The sequence below is a fragment of the Lipophrys pholis genome (genome assembly GCF_963383615.2).
Source record: "Lipophrys pholis genome assembly, chromosome: 2".
Classification (NCBI taxonomy): domain Eukaryota; kingdom Metazoa; phylum Chordata; class Actinopteri; order Blenniiformes; family Blenniidae; genus Lipophrys; species Lipophrys pholis.
The window spans coordinates 26,552,641-26,572,415 of NC_137636.1; the positions used below are offsets into that span (position 1 = coordinate 26,552,641).

Genomic DNA, 19,775 nt, shown 5'->3' on the forward strand with positions numbered 1-19,775 from the left:
TGAATGGTCTTGGACCTAAATATATCTCAGATTTGCAGAATGTGAATCATCCAGACCCCTGGGGTCCTCAGTGTTCCCAGAGTCAGAAAAAAATAAGGTGAAGCAGCTATTAGTTCCTATGCTTCTCACCTGTGGAACAAACTTCCTGGACACCCGATGACTGCCGACACACTAACTTTTAAATAAGGACTTAAACAATACAATTGATTTTAATTATTTTATTAAATTTATCTCATTCTCCTTTTTATGCTATTCTTAATTATCTTATTTAATGTATTTCCTTTATTTCTTTGTAATGCGCTGTGAATTGCTTTGTGGTGCTGTAGAGACAAACTTACCTTGCATTACTGTACCTTAGTAGAATTGAATAGAATAGAAATAGTTAATTAATCCCACACTGAAATTTTACACAGAATAAATAGAATAGCTGTTCAAATGTTAAGAATTAAACACACTGATCATTCAATTCAGTTTGTAAGATATGTTACTTTGTGTTTATCAACTCAATTATTTAGCATTTTTATTTATTTTTATTCCATTGGAAACTTAAATATAAAACATCTAGAAAAAAAGTGTCTTCACAGTTTACTAACGATTTACTTTGAAATTTGCTTTCAGTCTATTTGTTTTTATCAGTTTCCGGTACAAGTTTTATCGTGGAATTCCCGCCCGGAAGTCCCCTGACGCCGTCATGATTAGCATTAGCGGCTAACAGAAGTGTCTCCTCCTGAGTGAAAGGAAACAACAAAGTCCGTTCCCCGGCGGGACAGCGGCCGTCATGGCGCTGCTGTGGAGCCACTTGTGACAGCGACCGCCAAGATGATGAACGACATAATAGAGGAGCCGGAGAAGGACAGCCTGCTGGAGGAAGTTTTGTCGGTAACGGCGGCTAACTGCTATGCTAAGCCTGCTCAGTGAGAGGGAGGCTAACTGTTAGCCTAGCATGTTGTTTCTCCACTTTTTTTTTTTTTATTAGAAAGCAGCTTTAAAATAGTTTTTGAGACAGCCAGCTTTCTGCTGCATTACAAGGCCGAGTTTGACTCTAAGTTAAACCAGATGACAACACGAACTGGTGCATAATAACATGAAATTGGTATGTGCGAATTAATGGAACTGCTGGGAAATTTAACACCTTATTTAATTATCTTTTTTCTTTTGTTTTGCTGATGAATTTGGAGGTTATTTTTACTGTCTCTGTGGCTATTTATTAAGTACACTATGTTCTTTGTTAAAAGATTTCTCTTTCCTTTCAGTCCACACTGGAATGATTGGTATACATTGTGAAAAACAGGTTTAAAACTTTCAGTTTCTGCACTGATCAGACCTCCCACTTGTATGAACATGAGACTTTTCTTTATCTGCTTCCACTTCAGGGGCCAAGTAGTGGCACGAGACCGAAGACCACAGATGGAGGCATCCGGCCGGTGGAGAAAAGAGGACCTTACATCATGTCCAGAGCACCGGCCATCCACCTCAAACTACGTAAGCACTTCCTCGCAGTCTGGTGGAGCCGCCGTCGCAAACAAGGCGTCACTGGGTCCATAGAGTGCTGTGTTTCAAGTTCAGCAGCCAGGCTTACTTAACATGATCCGTCCAGACTGACCCAAAGCTGGCAATCAATGGTCACAAAGGTGGTGATCAGCTTTCTTAGTTACCGCAGGCTTCTTGCTTCACTCGTAGAATAAGTAAACATGCATTGCAGGTGGAGAAACACATCAGTTAGACCTGGATGGCTGAAGTCAAGGAGGTCATTTCTGAATGGAGATTTTTCCGATTGAAGTGTGTGTCAGCAGATGTTGTTTTAACAAGATTTGATCCATCAGTTAGAGCTGAACCATGTGTTGATCTGCTGTTGTTTACGTTGCGTACAAAACAGGACAACTCTATAGTGTCTCCCTGGCCTCTGAGTGGAGCCTGAGTCACATGAGACTAGTATGGGACTACTCTCTCAGACTGCGTATCGTGACTCAGTGTCATCTACTCAGCCAATCCTATGACATCACTTCATCTGTATTACAGAATGAGAGGAGCTGCATGCCTATAGATATTCTGCATGCATCTTACTGATCCACTTTCTGATCTGATAGAAGTGTGTATATGATGCAAACAAAACAGACATGCAGCTGTTGCTTATTTGTGTGCACGGAGGAGCTAATGTTGGATTTTGAGAAGTGGATACAGCTGCCCTGTGAGTCAGTCATGTGAAGCTGCATAAACAAACCACATGACATATTTTACACTCACCTCTGTGCCCCCCCCCCCCCCCCCCCCACCACCACCCCTTCTAAGTTTGAAAAAGGCTAAAACATAGCAAAGCGAATAAAAGAATTCCAAATAATGTAATATACAATGACCATGCTTCAAAATATATATTTTATGGACAGACGGACTTCCTTGTGTGAACATATATCTGTCTATATTGTATTCTAGCAAATTCTTTCCAGCTCATTGTTATCAAACATGATCAACAACAGTATTCTTTTCTTTAATCACATGTCATAAATGTAAACTTCATGAAAGCACAAGAGTCAAACATTTGATCTAGTCTGAGACTTTACAATTTATGAAAGGAATGCTTGTCAAATGACACGTCAAATGGACGTTTTGTACGTCTGTACTAGATTAGGGTGAACAAAACAGAATCATCACAGGGATAACGTGAGTACACACTTACTGTTAATACATCTATTAATCCGGCAGATTAAGGGTGGATGTTCCAGATTAGATGGCAAAAGATACAAGCTTTCCTAGAACGTCTTAGTGTCTTTCGGTGGTGGAAAAATCCTTCCGATAGAGGAGCTTAAGAAGTAGTGTGCATGTGGAGGAGGCTGATATTTATGAAATATTAATAGTGCCTGTGGGAGTAAGTTTGTGGACACAGTTATTTAAACCATAAAACATTAAACCATGGTTTTCTACTCTCTGATAAATTCTGGTTTAATAAAATAGGAATTGTCTGCTCTGATTGTCTGAAGAGAAACACAGGGAGATGGCGAGGAAGGCCCTGAAGAAGAAGGCGCTCTCTCCGGGGCCTGCAGTCACACATCAGCCCCGGCAGGGAGCCAAGAGGTGAGGAGACATGATGGGAAATGGCGAGCAGGACGGAGCGGAGGGCTCCTCTTTCAATGTGATAATCACCTCTGTTCTTCCTTTTAGGACAGTGAAGTATAACAAGGGCTACGCTGCTTTGAGTCAGCACGCTGAGGAGACTTTGATTGCACTGGACTCAGACAGGTGAGGGCGCTGCTACCATGGTCATCTAAACATGCAGACAGGACGAAGAGAGGGAAGCGTCAGAGACAGACAAGACCCTGAAGAAAAAGTTTTTAAGTGGTTTGTCAGATAAGATTGGGCTTGTTTGTTCTGGATAGACAGACATTCTCAAGTCTGCTGGTCATTCCAATAATGCATCTTCATTATAAAATAAATTTAAAAAAAGCATATTTAAAGCAAATAATCTACCAAGCAGAAATTCCTTTACTTTTTGTGTCTATTTTCCTTACTGGGAAAGAAAACGGAACATTTCTTTGGCTTGTTTACCTATTCCTAATTTGTTTCTTTAAAAGTATTTTAGTTTGTTGCTTTTCTTATCTCCATGCATAATTGAAAGTAGTTAATCAGCACTCCTGTCCCAGACAGTGGGAGTGCTCAGTAATGACACTGCAACTAAAAGTGAAATGACAGCGAGCTAATAAGATGAATTAGCAAAGTAAGCAGCTATAATCGGAGCGTACACGCACCCAGTAATGTACTGTAATTATTGTGTTTATGCTGCAACACGTTCTGAAGCGATGAATGAAAGTTAAAGGACATTCGGTTGCACACATGAGTAACTGATCCACAAATCCCTGCCCTCTGTGACCAAGGCAAAGAACAAAATCTACCCAGTGTTAAAGCCTTCGCTGCAGAGGTGTAGTTAGAGAGCCGTGGACTGCTACCACATCATTCATCAGATTGTATTCGTCCGTTGTGATCTCAATGGCAGTGCTTACCAGTTTTATTATTAATATTGAATTGTTTTCAGATAAACCGAATCATGTGAAAGATTTAATCTTTTTTCCTGGACGTTTACCAGCAGGTGTGTTATCATCAGTTGAATATTTCTCTCGTGTGTGTTTGCAGTGATGAAGAGATCGACTTTGAGCAGTATTCTTCAGGATACTCTTCAGCTGAGGTGAGTCCTCCACATGAGCCATTTTTCAGATTCCGTCGCTGTCAAACAGGCCGAGTGACTCCTGTGTCAGGCTTTAATTTGATCCACCCACATGCATTGTTCTTCAGACTTCAGGTCTGCAGAGGGTTTCCTTCAGTTTGATACACTTGCTGGTGTCAAGTGGTGAGTGATCCTACTCCGGAATTTGCATGTTCTCCACGCGGGTACGTGTGTTTTCATCTAGATTCTAGAATCCAAAAGAAAACTTGCAGATGAGTTGGACTAAAGTGATGTCTTTCGCGGATCCTTGTGGTTTGGATTGTTTGCACACGCTAAAATCTTTGCAAACTAGTGAAGTGTGTCAAAAATCCTGTTGCATGGTAGTTGCATCATCATATATTGCCAAACAGGAAATGTGTAGGAGGTCGGAGGGAACCAACCGGTTATTCTTGAGGTGTTTGATAGAAAACAACTCAGATAGGAGAAGCCATCGTATGCATAAATAGTTTTAAAGAAGTGACAGGTTTGCTGTGTGCGTGTGCAGCCTGTGCATGAGTCAATGATGTGTGTTTCAGGCAGTCTCAGCTTTCAGATGAGTAGATTTGTGGGACTTTTTACATTGAAATTCGAAGCGTGTAGCACATACGGTGAAAAACACAACACATGCAACAAGTTATTCCTACGTTTGGCTGTTTTATTCCGCGACTATCACCAGCTGCAGAAATCGTTTATTTTCCATTAATTCACCCATGCATCCCACTCTCTGAAACCTGATTTTGGTGTCTGCAGAAACGTCTCAATACAAGGTTTTCATCCCTTTCTTTGATTTAAGGTATTTGTAGGAATCAGGACAAGATAGTGAGCTGGCTCTGCTGGTTGACCAACGCTAGACAAGGTCATAGTTCCCGTCTGCAATTACGAAAACTCAGTAAATCACATGTCTCCATTCATATGATTTGTTCTGTGAAGAGAAGTGGGGGTAATTGCACACTATATTGAAGGTTTTAAAACCTACCACTTTGACTCGTTTAATCGTAGGGCCGAACGTGGCAGTTGTGATCACTACATTGAGACCAGGTTAAATATGTAGTTTTGTGTGGTGTGAAAGAAAACGTACCGGCCTCCTGTGGTCCAATGACCTGTGGACTGTTGGCTGTTGTGGGTCCAGATCACAAATAATCAGACATGATGAAGGAAAATGCTAAATGAGTTTGGAACCCAAATGTGACTTGCAGTACTTAGTAATCCTCTCTTCTGAAGTGACTCTGGAGTGTCGATCCAGTGCGAGTCGCTGAGCAGCCTGCGACTCTGGCTTTGAGTCTCACCGCAGCCTCTCTCTGCTCTCCAGGTCCATCCTGATCTGAGCAGGCAGCTGCTCCAGGACGGCTACCGCCTGGACGAGATTCCTGACGACGAGGACCTGGACCTGATTCCACCTAAAGCCATGGGCTCCTCGGTGTGCTGCTGCTCCGAGGGCCCGTCCTGCCCCGTGCAGTGATGCCGCTGCAGCCAACCTCACACTAACTAATGGCTCATCTCCAGCTTTAGCTGACTTCAGTCACCAGTGCCTGACACCGGAGGACTTCCAGCTCTGGAGACAAACTGCTCTTTAATGGGTTCCTGGGGCGGCTCGAACCCCACCTAGAAAACAAAGAACACACAACACAGGCGGACGTGAGAACAAGCCTTATCCACTGTGACCCCAAAGCGTGACCTTTTTTTCTTTTTCTCTTTTTTATTTATTCTTTGTTTTTACAAGACTACAAAGTGCGTCACTGTCTGCTTAAGTCAGACTGACAGTCGGTCACTGATTGGGATGTGTTCTCACCCAGTCTGAGCAGAGGTCATCCATTCCTCTGTAAAACTGGTCTGCAACCCCCCAAACAACAAACTGTGGCATGAAGTGTTTTCTCCAATGTCAGTTGTCCACATTCCTGAACTACTATTTGCCTGCTACTTGCCTATTTCAGTTACTTTTGACCCCTTCGAGTGATCCCAGCCCAAACTGAAAGCTCACTATTGGTTCATTGATTGAGGGTGATTGTTACCAACCTCGACGGGCCATTAAAAACACTTAGAGTACTGTGCAAAAGTGTTGTGATAAGCATTACTTAATATATATTGTAAAGTAAATCAGTATGAGGACAATCAGTATTTGAAGGTCCTTCACAGCAGCATCGGTTCTTCTCAGCGCAGTTTGATTTTAAAGCAAGTCACACGGCACAGCTCTGACCTTCTGTTAATGTAGTCCAGTTCAGATCCTCCAGGCTCCTCATTTCAACCCAAACACACTCGATTTGTTAACACGGTGGCTCTGAGGGGAGGCTCACGTCCAGGATCCCTTGTTCTTCTTTACACCGGCGGTATAGGTCTGCATAGACACTTCCTGTAGGTTTGGGGGTTGTTTTCCTCAGCTTTAGAAACAAACATGGAGCCAATCAGACACAGTCCTGAAGGTATTACGCGATGGATAAGTAGCATTATATCACACCAGCCGGAAACTTCTGCACAGTACTGTATTTGTACCAACCTTGTCCCACAGTTACTGTTTTATTTGACTTAAAGTTAAATGTAGGGAACTGTTACAATTTGAGTTTAGAATTAAAATAATTAAAAAAACAACCCTGTTACGTGTTGGTAAACATGTTCCAACATTCTAGTTGAGGCATTAAAACGTCTGAGTGAGGAAAATATGTTTTTTCTTTAATATTGATGGTAATTACATGAATTATAAATGTCACTTCCATTTTTTTGTTCCATTTTGGTTTTATACAGGGAAAAAAAAGTCCCTGGTTACAAAATTCTGCCGTTTTACCTCTTTGTGGCTAACCCACGTTGCTTCTGTGATATTCACTACACCCACTAGAGGGCGCCATAAACCTTGTTTTCTGGCTCCAGCAGGTTAACCTAGCAGCTATTTGACAAGCACCTGAGCACTGAAGTAAAATGTGATGACTCTCACATTCTGCCTGTACAGGAAGTAGCTGGAGAAGTTTTCCTACACACTCTTTCTGGGACAGATTTACACTCATTCGTCACTTTGCTGTTTGTGTCACAGAATATGAGCAGATCAGATTTTTGTTGTTTTTTTAATTATCACAAAAGTTAAATGACATTTAAGAATATATGTAGAGCTATATTTTGTTTTGTTTTTTTTAGTTTTTTTTATTGACGTGGGATACTGTGGGGGGTGGGGGTCTAATCCCAGAGCAGATACTTTTTTTTTAAGTTAAGTATTCATTATTTTATTATTTGAGGATGGTAAAATAGTTACAATCCAGCTGGATTAAAAAAAAAACACCGTGATTGATGTCTTTATTTTGTCTGCCTCTGATTTATTTGTGACTCACACGGACAAACATGTTTGTGTTTTATCATGTTTCCTCGACAGAAAGTAGGAGAAAAAAACGAAAAAGCTTTTTATATTGACTTTTCTTTTCCATGTGAGAAAATGTACACTCCTCCTCAGTGGAGCTCGGGTCTTGTTTTACTGTTGGTGTTCATTCTGAAGATGTTGGATGTCGAAGCACGCTGCTCACGACGACTCATTAGGACCATGTGAGAGAAAGAAACATGATCAGGAGGATATTTGTGTTTTGCACATCAGATCTGGATTACTTTAAAGTCTGAATATCGACATTTTGAAACCTCAAGAACACTTTAATCCGGCGGCAAGAGGGTGGAGTAGATTATCCTCACAGTCGCAGCCTTTATTTGTGGCGTTGCCTTGTTCTCCCGGTGTATATGGTTGTTTTTTTTTTTTTAAGTCCCACTTCTTCAATCAGAAGAAATGCATGATGGGAGAGGTGTGAATCGGTCGTTTATTAGTTCCTTGATCCGTCTTACAAGTCATTTGTCATTGTTCTGTTTCTCCGACTCCAGCTGATCCGTCCTTTGTGCAACTTTAATATGGAAAAGCTTAAAGATGTCACTTTTCTTTCTTTTTTCATTTCACCTTTCACAATACATTTGCTATGTAGGAATACATTTGTATTTTGCATTTCAAGAGTAAAGTTAAAGTGCAATCGACTGTGGGGGAAGGCGGGATGCACTGAACTGTCACAGGGCAAACTGAAAGACTCACTCACACCTGCAAGCAGTTTAAAGCCATAAGTTAACCTCACGTGCATGCTCATGTGTGGAATCATGCAAACTGCACAGAAAAGACTCAAACTGGAGATCTTCTCCCTGTGACCAGAGAGCGCTACGCCACCAGGCAGCCCGATTTTAATGACTCCGCTGAGGTGTAATTACAGATTAAATGTCAATGACAATATTTGAATCGATTCCTGATGTTGGAATCCCCTCTTGTGAGGTTTGCATGTTCTCCATGTGCTTTGCATAGACGTTCCTCCTCCACAGAGGTGGACACGTGAAATCCTCCCACGGGAGAGACTTCTCGGGTGAATCAACTTTTAAATGGACCTGCAAAGTTAATATTCTTTTCTCTTCACGTTTTCCTAATACGCCGTCGTTATTTTACCTTTCACGTTGCGCGTCGTGTTGCGTGTGGTTGGTCAGTAATTTTAAGTTCGTTTAATCCAGAGACGCGAACGCACCGCCTCCATCTTCTCTTTATTCCGTCTCCTCCCAGGAGCTCTTTAGATTCTGCTGACGTATGAAATGCATTCCGTCCTCATGCTGTGACACCACCATAAACTGGAAACCGTCGTGACGTTTTGTGTCGGGGGGGGGGGGGAGTTGGAACGTGTTCATTTAGGAGGCTTGTGTTGTCGAAATGTTTGCTGTTTAAAAAGAAAAGAAGAAAAAAAGCTAGCCGTTTTGATGACGTGTGTGTGTGTGTGGGTGTGTGTGTGTGTGTGTGTGTGTCTCACATGGGTGATTTCGGAAGAAAAGCGCCGAGTCGGCTTTTCCACCCGACGTGAGTCTCGTGATAAAAATGAGCGAATCGCTTTATAAGGACCAGCTGAAGTTGACATGGTTCTGCACCTTGTATATTTCCAATGTTTGCACTTAACACCACAGCGGTCGGTAGCAAGTACACTTGACTCACCTGTACTATGCAACTGTTGGGACAATCTGCTTGTTTTACGTCGTCGTGAAAATGTTACTGAGTGCTGAATGCAATAAATTCCCTTTTTTAATGACGCTAATCTTTTTTTTTGGTTTTGATTGCATTGTTTATTGGTTCACATGATTAAATAAACTCAGTTAATTCCACTTGTACGGGTAACTGTGATTTCATGTACTCTAAACCACCTGTAGTGTTTTTCTCCTTATTCATCTGTATTATCTTACAATGTTTGTTTTGGATGTCTCGGGTGTCAAATGGCGGCCAAACTGCATATTTCAAATAACTCAGCCGAGGACGGCTCTTTACACTTTCAACAGTGGACAACAGAAAGGCAATGAGGCTGATGTCAAATTCCACGAGCTTGGATTCATTGAAGATCAATAGGGCGATATTATATTCCATTTAATTAAAAACAATTACTATATAGGACAAAGACAGTTGTGAAAAAGAACATAGCAGGACTTTTGTAAGAAACAGTGAATCAATGAAACACAAACAATCACAAGACACAGACCTTGTACAGCAATGCACAACAATCGCACAACAAGAACAACAGAACAGCTAAGAGACAAAATTCATCTGAAAGAGAGGATGAGCACAAAGAAAGGCTCGACGAACAAAAGAGACATGAAACCTTCAGAAAAGGTGCAAACCTCCCAGAAAGAAATAAGTTCTTTGGAGACACAAAACTTTCAAGGTTTCAAATCAGAAGATTTTTACTCACTGGTGACGTCAATGTTTCTATCCACATCTTTTTTTTCACTGTTTCTACTAAAACGTTGTATTAAAAATTACAATTAAAATGTGTTGTGTTGTAGTGAAAGCACATCACAAACGCAAGCCGGATTATTTACAGTCAGATTCCTGTTCTTTCAAATGGCCGTCCGGGCTGCATTCGGGCAACAGGAACTTTCCCAATGAACCGATTATTTTGTCTGTGACCAAATGCAAGATCCTCACCTCAGCTGGTGATTTAACCAGGAAAATAAAAACCCCATTGCAATCGAGATGTATTTTACCAGGGTTACCTGGCCAAGTGTATCCCACAGCACACATCGCATTCACAGATTTAAAACATAGAACACTGAAATGTACACAATTAACAGTATACAATAGTTAAAATGAGAACATGCAGATTATTAGAAACAAACAATAGAATGTAGATTTTTGTTTTCAACAGCAGATTGGAATAAAGTGGAAGAATGTAAACAGGGCTGTAGGTTGATAATGATCAAAAGTGAACAGTTGCCATTAAATTCAACTTCACAGATAGAAGGAGCCTTTGTCTGTGGCTGTCTGGGGGTTATGTGCACATACTGTACATGTAGGCACATGTGCACAACTATGCATCAGCAAATTAAAAAAAACAAAAAACAATGCGGGATAAATGTGAGGTGAATGTGTGTCAATGTCTGAATGTAGCAGAGAAAAATATTTCAGAATCTACTCATGCACTGCGACAAAGTTATCTGTTAACTGCCACTTCTGAGTTCAGGGGACTTTCCCATGTTTGTCTGTGACACCTGTGTTCACATGACACCACTTCGCTTGTAATGAGGCCGCAGAAGAGGCTGCTTGCAGAAAAAAGGGGCCCCTCCTTGGTTTTGGGTGCATCAGAACCTTTTTTGGGAGGACGTCTTCTCCAAGTTTTGTTGTCTTTCCTTTCGACATTCAAGAAGAGATCACAGTCAAGAAATAAGTTAAGCATTTATTCACTGCCATTGAAAAATGACAAAGAAAGCTTTATTGCAAGACTATAAATGCAACAGTTGTGAATTACCATCGATCCTCGAAGTGGATCAACAACAATATCTCACAGTGGTGACTTCTCTGGTGGAGACAAAGCGTGTGCTGTCTGAGTGAGGAGGCGCCATGCGGTTCAGGCTCCCAGCATCCTCCAGCACTCTGAAAACCCCCGCTTTAACCCTTCAGACGGCAATTCACCAAATTCACTCAAATACCTGGAAATGAAACATTTCAAACTCAGAGTGTTATCAAAGAATATGAAGCAGTAAACTGACCAAAATGACAACAATCTGCATTTTCCAGCACAAAAACATTTCCTCAAATAGTTTTTTTTTTTTAACTGAATTTCTTGATCAGATTGACTGACTTATTTACAAAAATAACCCAAAATATGTCAACTTAAGCTTTGGGTGTAGGTTTGAAGAGGCAGACTCAAGCATGTTTTGTTCCTTCTTTCATATTTTTACATTAAATGCATTGGTTAGCTCCACTGACTGGGGGGGGAGTCTTTATAAGGTTTGGGGAATATAACAGATGCACCTGTCACAATATTTAACAGAAGTATTTAATCGTGTTTCTATGATTGCCATGTGCACCACTTACATCAACCTCAAACAGAGGTCTGCAACCTTTACCACCAAGAGAGACAATTTGGCCATTTTACAAAACGTTTAATTTCTCTGGAGCCACAAAAACAGGGTTAACTATTTAAAATGTTGTTAATATGGTTTTGCTGTGCATACACAGACTGTGTGTTATGTTTTCTCTTCATGATGTTTCATAACGACAATTTAGCAATTTTAGCTTTTGTTGCCATTTTAGTGGTTGGGTGAGGTTTCCCTCTTTTGTTACCCAACTTTATACCTGCTTTGACTGTTTTAGCCTCAGAGCTCATTTTATGTCATTTTCAAATGGTTTAGTTTGAGTGATATTTGCTGTTTTAATTATTTGAACTTACAGCTGATATTAACATTTTTTGTTGATGCTTGTAGTTTCAAGCTGCTTTTTGTCATGTTTCTCCCTTCCATTTTCAGCTAAATTAGTTTATTTATTTATTTATTTATTGTGATTTGAGCTGTTTTTAATCATTTTAGTTCAGAGACAGGTCTATTTTGGAAAATGCATTCGGCATGCAAAACATTGCAAAAAGATAAATGCAGGATGAAAAGGGATTGATATGTAAGTCTCTGAATGTGTCAGGAAGTCACTATAAAGGAACTAGGGCTGGTGTGGCTCTGGAGCCATGCAGAGCATGAATGCACGGTGCACTGAAGCATAATTCAGCACAGTTCAATCAGGCGTATGCAATATTTATATTGGGCATGTTGATACTGCAATAACAATAAATTATTGTCAATCCCCTGTGTGCAGCCATACCCAGTGATTTACAGTCATAAAGAAAATAGTAAGGCATATACAACAATATATAGTCCAGTGAATTCATTAATTTAGAAGACATTCAAGTAAAGAAGTTATCAAATGTCAATTTCTAGATAATAGATTAATGTATTTTTTGTGTTGTAGTGTATGATTTTACAACTGGGATTAATGAAGTACATCTATCTATCTATCTATCTATCTATCTATCTATCTATCTATCTATCTATCTATCTATCTATCTATCTATAGTACCACCTTTGTCCTGAAGGGGGCAGCAAAGTTCCGTGTTCCACTGGCTATACCTGTTGCGCCTTCATGTCTCTCGATCAGTGGACTTTAATTTTTGCACAATTTCCTTTAAAACTTTACCTCAATGTCCTATTTTGTAGGAATAAATGAACAATGAAGCAGACAGGCCGTGAAAGTCTCTTTTGTATGAGTAAATTCATTCATTTCACTCCATTCTTCATTCATTCAGCCATGTCTGTAAGTATATTCTAATAGTGTGAAATTATAGCTGCAGCAGGGCATTAAAGAGGAAGTTTCAGATTTCTTTCTTTTAAATGAATAATTTGGATGTAAAAGTGTCTATGGAGAGTGTTGAGATCGAAGAGGCTGATACTTGTTGCGGTGGCTGGGCGGGCCTTAACGCGGCTGTGCGCCATGTGTGGGGGGAGAAGAAGAAAAAAAAAAAAAACGACAGGGAGTTCCCTCGGAGCCCTGCGACATATGAGATCTGGTTATTTCCCTCAGATTATTTTAAATAAATAAAATAATAATACAACTGATCCTGGGAGAGGGACCGCAGCCCGTGCGCACAGAGCCAATTCAGCCCGGCGGATAGGACGCAATCTGCGGGTGCGTGCGCTGCGTCGCTCCGCGCCCTCCTCCTCTCCTCCTCCACCTCCTCCTCCCCCTCGGTCCTCCCGTGTGTGTTTACAAGTGTTTGAACGAGTGCCAGAAACGAGAAAAGAAGGAGGATAAAGCCCAGGAAGGAGGGATGGTGGATAATTCCAGCAGTAGTAAGGCGCAAATGGTGAGTCGCGGCGCTGCTTGTCGGCGTCTCTTTTTCTTTCCGTTCGCAGCGGTCGGAGCGCGCTGAGTAACCCGGGGAAAGACGCACTTTGACCGCCTTGAATTTCACGGAAAAGAGTTGTAGAGCTGTAGGCCAACGTTACTCTCTCCAAAAGAGACCACAGGGCGGGGGGCAAACTTTAAGACGCATCTCCACCTTATGGTAGGTCGCGTTTCACTCTGTTACATTATTACCACAATGTAGAAAGAAGTAGGTTTATTTTGAAAGAAAAGAAGACCTCGGTGGGCTATCTTGAGTTGTTTGCATGGTTTAATCATTTTAAATCTCATTTTCCACATTTTTTTCAGGATGTGGCAGCTCGGTGGCTAAATGCGGAAAAGGCTTTTTAACGTGTGATTTCACGTTTTATTTTGAGTGGAAATAGATGTATTGTTTACGTTTGAGCGAGATTTTAACAGAGTTTCATTTGCTATCTGATACTTTGGATATTACAGCTGTGTGAGTTAGTATTCAGCCCCTGCTGTAATAAATGTGATTCAGTTTGAGAAATTACTCATGAGTGGCTTACCAATGTTTTTTCTCTCCATGAGTTGGTTTATTGTCTCTATAGTATGCCGTTTGGTTCCACTAATATTATCTTGTGTTACATTACTACTTTTGTTTCGCAAAAGGTATCGTTGTTTTTTTTGCATCGATACAGCTAAAAGTACTACAGTGACATATTTAGTTTCTGCTTTAATGTCTTTTTTGCTTTTGCAAAACTTCAGCTCACACTATGCAACACTAATGTTAATAAATAAGTATAATAATAAATAATCATTTGATTTATATTTTAAAGTTATAATTCAGTTTCTGTTTATTTCAATTGCATAATGTTACTTGTTTAGGGTTAATTTCAGTGTTTGTGAAACATGACAGGAGAATTCCTCTTTCCTCTCTGTGTTTTGAAGTTTATTTAAACTGCTAGCGGAGTAAATAATCAGAACATGAAAGCTGCAATTGGCGGCTTGTTGAAGGACTAAGAATATGTATGTTACAAAGGCCAGTCTGGTCATATATATGTGATGTTATATATGTTAAACCCGGTGACGCTCAGCTCTGGTTTAAACATTGACTTAAGTGAATGAGTTCAAAGAGTTCTCGCGAACAAACTTTTTGTTGCTGCTCCAACCTGATGAGCGCCCTGTGGTCAGATTGTGAGCATTCGTGTACGAGTTCATGTTGAAATCTGCCGTCTTGGTTTCCACTGTGTTGTGGAGATGAAGTTAGTTTTCAGTATATTTTAGGTCATCCGTGACTTCCTCTCCTCCTCCTCCTCCTCCTCCCCCCACAGCCCAGCATGTCTCAGGAGCCCGGCGTGGCCTTCCCTCAAAGCACCTCCACTGGGGGAATGAAGCTGGAGGCCGTCATGGAGCAGCTCCAGCGTCAGCAGCAGGCCCGACTGGAAATGGAGCGCAAGGAGAGGAAGCTACGAGAGGCCCACATCATGTACGCCCAGCAGGTCGCTGCCCAGCAGGCCATCCTGGCGGCCGCCCGCGCCTCCGGGGCCAGCTTTATGGGCAAAGGCTTGGCGGGGGGCATCCCCGGTGGCGGACTGCTTCCCCCGCGGGTCTCCAATCAGAGCAGCGTCGACTCGGAAAGGGAGGACGACGAGGACAGAGGGCGAGACTCCGGCGACGAGGACGACGACGCCGAGATGATGGAGGGAGACGAGGGGAGCGACGAGGACGAGGGGAGCGCCAGCGGCCTGGAGTTCCTCCGCAAGCAGACCCTGGCCCTGCAGCAGAACGCCTCCCGCATCCCGCCGCGTCCGTTTGGCAGCTACGCCGCGTCGGCCCCACAGAGGACCGCCTCGCCGCCTATCAGAGTGAAGCAGGAGCCGGACGAGGGCCTGTCTCCTGCGGGGCCGAACTCCGCTACCTCTCCTAACGGACAAGCTGACTGGAGCTTCGACGACCACTTCAGACAGGTTAGTGTCCTCGCTGCACAACGCCTGACAGACTGTCACAGAAACTGCTGTTGAAAATGGTCCTGCAGTTTTCCTTCCATTGAGCAAGTGCAGCCTGATGCTGAATGAAGCCCCCCCACTGTGAAGTCCTGCTTAATCTTTCCTGTTGCATAAACGGCGAGGCACTTCAAATCATTGCTCAGAGCTGACCGCCGATTGGCTTTTGTGGCAAAAAAAAAAAATCCTCCTAAGTGAGTCCTGGCAGTGGGCCAGGCTGAGGCGCACTGTGTGCACGCTCACTGCTTCTCTCACTCTGTGTGTGTGTGTGTGTGTGTGTGTGTGTGTGTGTGTGTGTGTGTGTGTGTGTGTGTGTGTGTGTGTGTGTGTGTGTGTGTGTGTGTGTGTGTGTGTGTGTGTGTGTGTGTGTGTGTGTGTGTGTGTGTGTGTGTGTGTGTGTGTGTGTGTGTGTGTGTGTGTGTGTGTGTGTGTGTGTGTGTGTGTCTCGTGCTCTGGCCCTCTTGGCACTCTTGCTCAGGCTCTGGTTTTGGCTCCGGTCCAGGTAAGTGGAGTCACCGCCGCTCGCAGCTTGTGAGAGGCTGTGGGTGGCTGCCGGCCAGGTCAGCACGTGGATTCTTTTTCTTTTGGGGAGTGGGTGGAAAAGGTTGGACGCAGTACCCAGTAGCAACCTGTCACACCATGCTCTCACCGCCCCCTATCACCCCCCTCCGACACACACACACACACACACTCAAGAGTTTTTCGGCTTCTTGCCAAGTCTACTTTCCCTTGAAGGTAAATATTACCTCACCACCACGTTGCAGAGCGCTGGAATGCCAACTGGGAACCAAGCCGAGCTACATGCGGTTTAGCATCATAGCTAAGGGATGGAGCACGTTAAGAGAGTGATCAGCGGCTGCAGCCGCCTGCGGGGCGATATAAAAAGCCCTTGCAGCTCAGGACTGGGCAGTGTCAGAGGACATATCTGTGCTTGATCAGTGGGCTGAGGGTGCCGGACTATCATGTGTCTGGATTTTATTACTGGCTATTTAAAGGCAAATGTCTTTGAATGGTGCTTCCCTAGAGCAGATTTCCAAATTTAGCTATGGAGCGTGGACATTTGGGAATGACACACAGGAGCGCCACGTTACAGAGGTGCTGAGGAGAGACAATCGAGTCAGTGTGCTGGAAGAAAAGACAAATAGTCGTTGTTTTTCTATCTACTAGATACAGTACTGTATATCACTCATCGATACCTGCTGGAGATGATTAGCTCAACTGGATGTGAGCGTTGAATGAGATTGTTGTTTGGACTGTGTATTGTTTGCAGAGGTGACACAATGTGCGGAGTGTAGTATTATTCCGGCTTTTGTCTCTGCGTTGCCAGAGCAGAAGATCATGGTAGCAAAGTTGTAGCTGACCAGCGGACTATCGGTGGCCTGGTGTCTTTTATTAGGAGGGGCGGGCTGAGCCCGGGGGTTGGGGTGGGGGGTGGGGGAGGCATTATAGGACGAGAATTGGTCTGGCCTTTTTTTTGTTTCCTCTCTTTTATCTTTCCTGTCATTATGTCAGCTCTGCAGTATTTAATGACGGCTCATCTCTTCAGGCAGTTTCAGGTTGCACCGCTGTAGGGGGAGGGGGGACAGTGGTGTGTGTCGGTGTGTGTCTGTGTGTCTGTGTGTGTGTGTGTGTGTGTGTTGTGTTTTTTTGATGTCATTGTCTTCGAGAGGCCAGAGATGAGCCTAGCAGATGCCGCAAATGCCGACCCTCTGCCATAATGGGGGAGAGCACGTTTATTATGTTTTAAAAGCAGTGACACAAGAGAGATGAGATGGCTAGCTAAAGAGGCATTTGTATGGAAGACCATTTACATTAACATTTACATTTTGTGGAACCATTCACTTCGGGTGGAGGCTTTTATCCTGAGCACTCTGAGCTAGAGCCATGAGCGCGCTGACAGAAGGAACATTTTATAGAGATAGTTTGGGCTTTTAGTCCCATCCTGAGACCAATGATTCGCTTAAATAAAGTTGATAAGTTTAACAATTCACAACTTCAGTGGACAGACAATGTATAAAATTGAGCTTGCGTTACTGTTGCGAATATCATGTTTTTGCCTCATACAAGACTACAGAAATATAAATGATCATGCTGCTTTATCTCTGCACCCATTTACAGGTCGGTAGACCCACTGAACCTACTAAGAACAGAACTAGAAATATCTGCTTGTGCATACTTGTGTAAATAGTACTGTTTCCTGTAGCGGTTTCACAATAATAACGGCCTGTCAGTGCGTTGTACCGTTGTATGAAAAACGAATGAATCTGCCAATAATATTTCCAATGCTGTGTTTTAGCACAATATGCATCCTCGTGTTGTGTAGCAGTGGTTCCCAGCCTGGGGTTTGATGGGAGCTGCCAGAGAGAACAGGGGGTCCCGAGGCTTTGCAACACAATTAGATGAACACATGTTAGAGGAAACCATAATAAGACACTACAAATAACCTCTAGGAGAATGGGCGAAAGTGGAGATTGCATTCATTTGGAAGCCGCCTGCTTCTCTAAGTTGGTCGGAGTGGATTTGTCCACCGGTGTTTGGCTTAAGCGTAATGTTTTGGTGAATTAATGATTGACGAGGAGGCAACGTGTGAGGCCTACAGCAAAAAAAAAAAAAACGAAGGAAGCCACAGGTGTAATGGATCATCATGGATGACATACCTCCTTAAATCTGCACGTAAAGACGCAATGGAAAGAGAAAGGCAGCAGTCATGTTGTGTGTTAAAAACAGAAGGAACTTACAATAGGGTCCACTCAGAGAGCAACAGTGCTCGTCTGCCAGATGGGTAAATGGTGCTACTTCCTCTATCATTTTCAAAGAACTCTAGTTTGAATTTTAAACCTATTTAGTTCATATCTGACCTCGTAAGTGAAATCTATACTTTAAAATTGAATTCATAAATATCACATTGGCTATGTAAAACAGTTTTTCTTTGTTTTTGATTTACTCAAGTGCTCAAGAGGAGTTTTCTCATAATTCAGTACCTAATTGTAATTTGCTTCATCTGGCAGCAGCACTTAACTGTTATTGGATGATTTTGTCTGTACTCAAGTACTTCTGAGGATTCTTTTTTCCCCAATGTACATGACTGTTGGATGTCCTGCTCAGGTCAGAGGGGTGTGTAAATGGACATGGTAGCCAGTGTTTACGTGTCAGTGATGTATGTGCGGTGACCTCGGCCCGGTCCTAAACAGCAGAGTAAATAATTGTCAAACAAGGGGATGGACAAAGGCGACGCGTGGAGAGAGAGAGCCGGGCCAGGCAGCCGGCCCGCCTCAGCACACTGCCCTCCGCCGCAGTGGGACTGGGGCGGCATGACCTCTGTAATCCAGCCCCCACCCTTCCTGCTCCAGAGACCCCCTCCTCCTCCTCCTCCTCTTCTTGCCATAATCTGCCAGTGATTAATAGAGTTTTAATCATGCCTGCGGCACACAGATTGCGCCCCAGTAGATCGCTGGAGTCATCGCTTCACGTGGGTTAGCTGGATGATAACCGAGGTATGTTGGGTGGTTTGCCACAGGAGGTGTGTGACTCCAGAGGCTCACACGTTCCAGGTTGACAAGTGTAGTTCTCATACTGGCTGCTCTTCTGCAATTTCAATTCCAAATTAATGAGACAAAATGGCGGTGGCGAGCCCGGGCTGTCATCGTATGAAGGGCTGTGATCACAGGGAGAGTGATGACTAAGCGACAAGACAAAGAAACTGGGGCTGCGTGACACTAGGCAAAAGGTGACACGGCATTGTTTTCACCAGATAGCTCACTTTATTTTATTCAAAAGCAGCTCCTTGTCTGGTCTGCCCTTCGGTGCCTGTTGGCAATCTTAAAGTTTTAATAAAAACTGAAAAAAGTAATGGTGATGAAATGTTTTGACTTGCATAACTTCAGGAACACACACGGTGAAGGATCAAATGTCTCTAAATAAAGAAAGCTGCTGTTAACAACCACTCCAACACTTCACAGCCTTTCGTATCTCGAAAAACTGGAAATGTTTTTGTTTTTTCAAACTAATAACCTGCCAACATCCTTCACAATCGACCGCTGTCGCGGTTTGTTTCCTCGGTCATCAGGCTGACTTTGTCTGCTTCTTGTGTGCAAATTTAAATGTAGTTGATGGAAGTTATTACTTCTACTTGAAGTAGGTTTATATTTTGTGGAATAAAAATGCATTAATTATGGATTTATGTCAGTTTTATCTTTAGATGTGGCCCGACAGTGAACGTCGTAAGATTTCAAAAAACTCAAATTTGATGTTTACTCAAAAATGCTGTCGGTTGATTGCCTACTCTTTGGCAACATGTATGTTCTTGGAATCTCCCAGAATGGAAAGTAAACATACTGTTTGCAATGCTGATTGTGCTTTAGTCATCAAGTGTTTTGATAATGTATTTGCACTGTGCTGTGTGTGCAGACATGTGTCGTCT

The 19,775-nt window shown here is 42.8% G+C and overlaps 2 protein-coding genes across 4 annotated transcripts in view; both read left to right on the forward strand.

The window, feature by feature from the left end:
- The first annotated feature begins 679 nt into the window (after nucleotides 1–679).
- Nucleotides 680–9,262, forward strand: fam219b (family with sequence similarity 219 member B). 3 transcript variants are annotated; one of them, XM_080458345.1, is made up of 7 exons: nucleotides 683–879; nucleotides 1,374–1,482; nucleotides 2,976–3,069; nucleotides 3,157–3,234; nucleotides 4,123–4,174; nucleotides 4,282–4,336; nucleotides 5,502–7,467. In XM_080458345.1, the coding sequence occupies exons 1-7, from the start codon at nucleotides 820–822 to the stop codon at nucleotides 5,510–5,512; spliced, it is 459 nt and encodes a 152-aa protein (XP_080314471.1). In that variant the 5' UTR covers nucleotides 683–819; the 3' UTR covers nucleotides 5,513–7,467. The 3 variants fall into 3 exon arrangements, with proteins under 3 accessions (XP_080314470.1, XP_080314471.1, XP_080314472.1); XM_080458346.1 differs by having other exon boundaries at nucleotides 4,282–4,377; nucleotides 5,502–7,449; XM_080458344.1 differs by lacking the exon at nucleotides 4,282–4,336 and having other exon boundaries at nucleotides 680–879; nucleotides 5,502–9,262.
- Nucleotides 9,263–13,285: 4,023 nt separating this feature from the next.
- Nucleotides 13,286–19,775, forward strand: part of LOC308106612 (AT-rich interactive domain-containing protein 3B) — a gene marked incomplete at its 3' end in the record, with an annotated part of 55,992 nt that continues 49,502 nt past the window's right edge. Inside the window, exons 1-2 of the mRNA XM_080458461.1 lie at nucleotides 13,286–13,350; nucleotides 14,684–15,319. Of these exons, the coding sequence (XP_080314587.1) occupies nucleotides 13,315–13,350; nucleotides 14,684–15,319 (672 nt within the window). The 5' untranslated portion in view covers nucleotides 13,286–13,314. The remainder of the gene's footprint in view (nucleotides 13,351–14,683; nucleotides 15,320–19,775) is intronic.

Bases quoted from the DNA above. Each gene is read 5' to 3' on its own strand.
- fam219b (XM_080458344.1), top strand. From the start codon at position 820: ATGATGAACGACATAATAGAGGAGCCGGAGAAGGACAGCCTGCTGGAG. The intron at 880-1,373 runs GTAACGGCGGCT...CTTCCACTTCAG, and splicing joins TGCTGGAGGAAGTTTTGTCG to GGGCCAAGTAGTGGCACGAG. The intron at 4,175-5,501 runs GTGAGTCCTCCA...TCTGCTCTCCAG, and splicing joins CAGGATACTCTTCAGCTGAG to GTCCATCCTGATCTGAGCAG.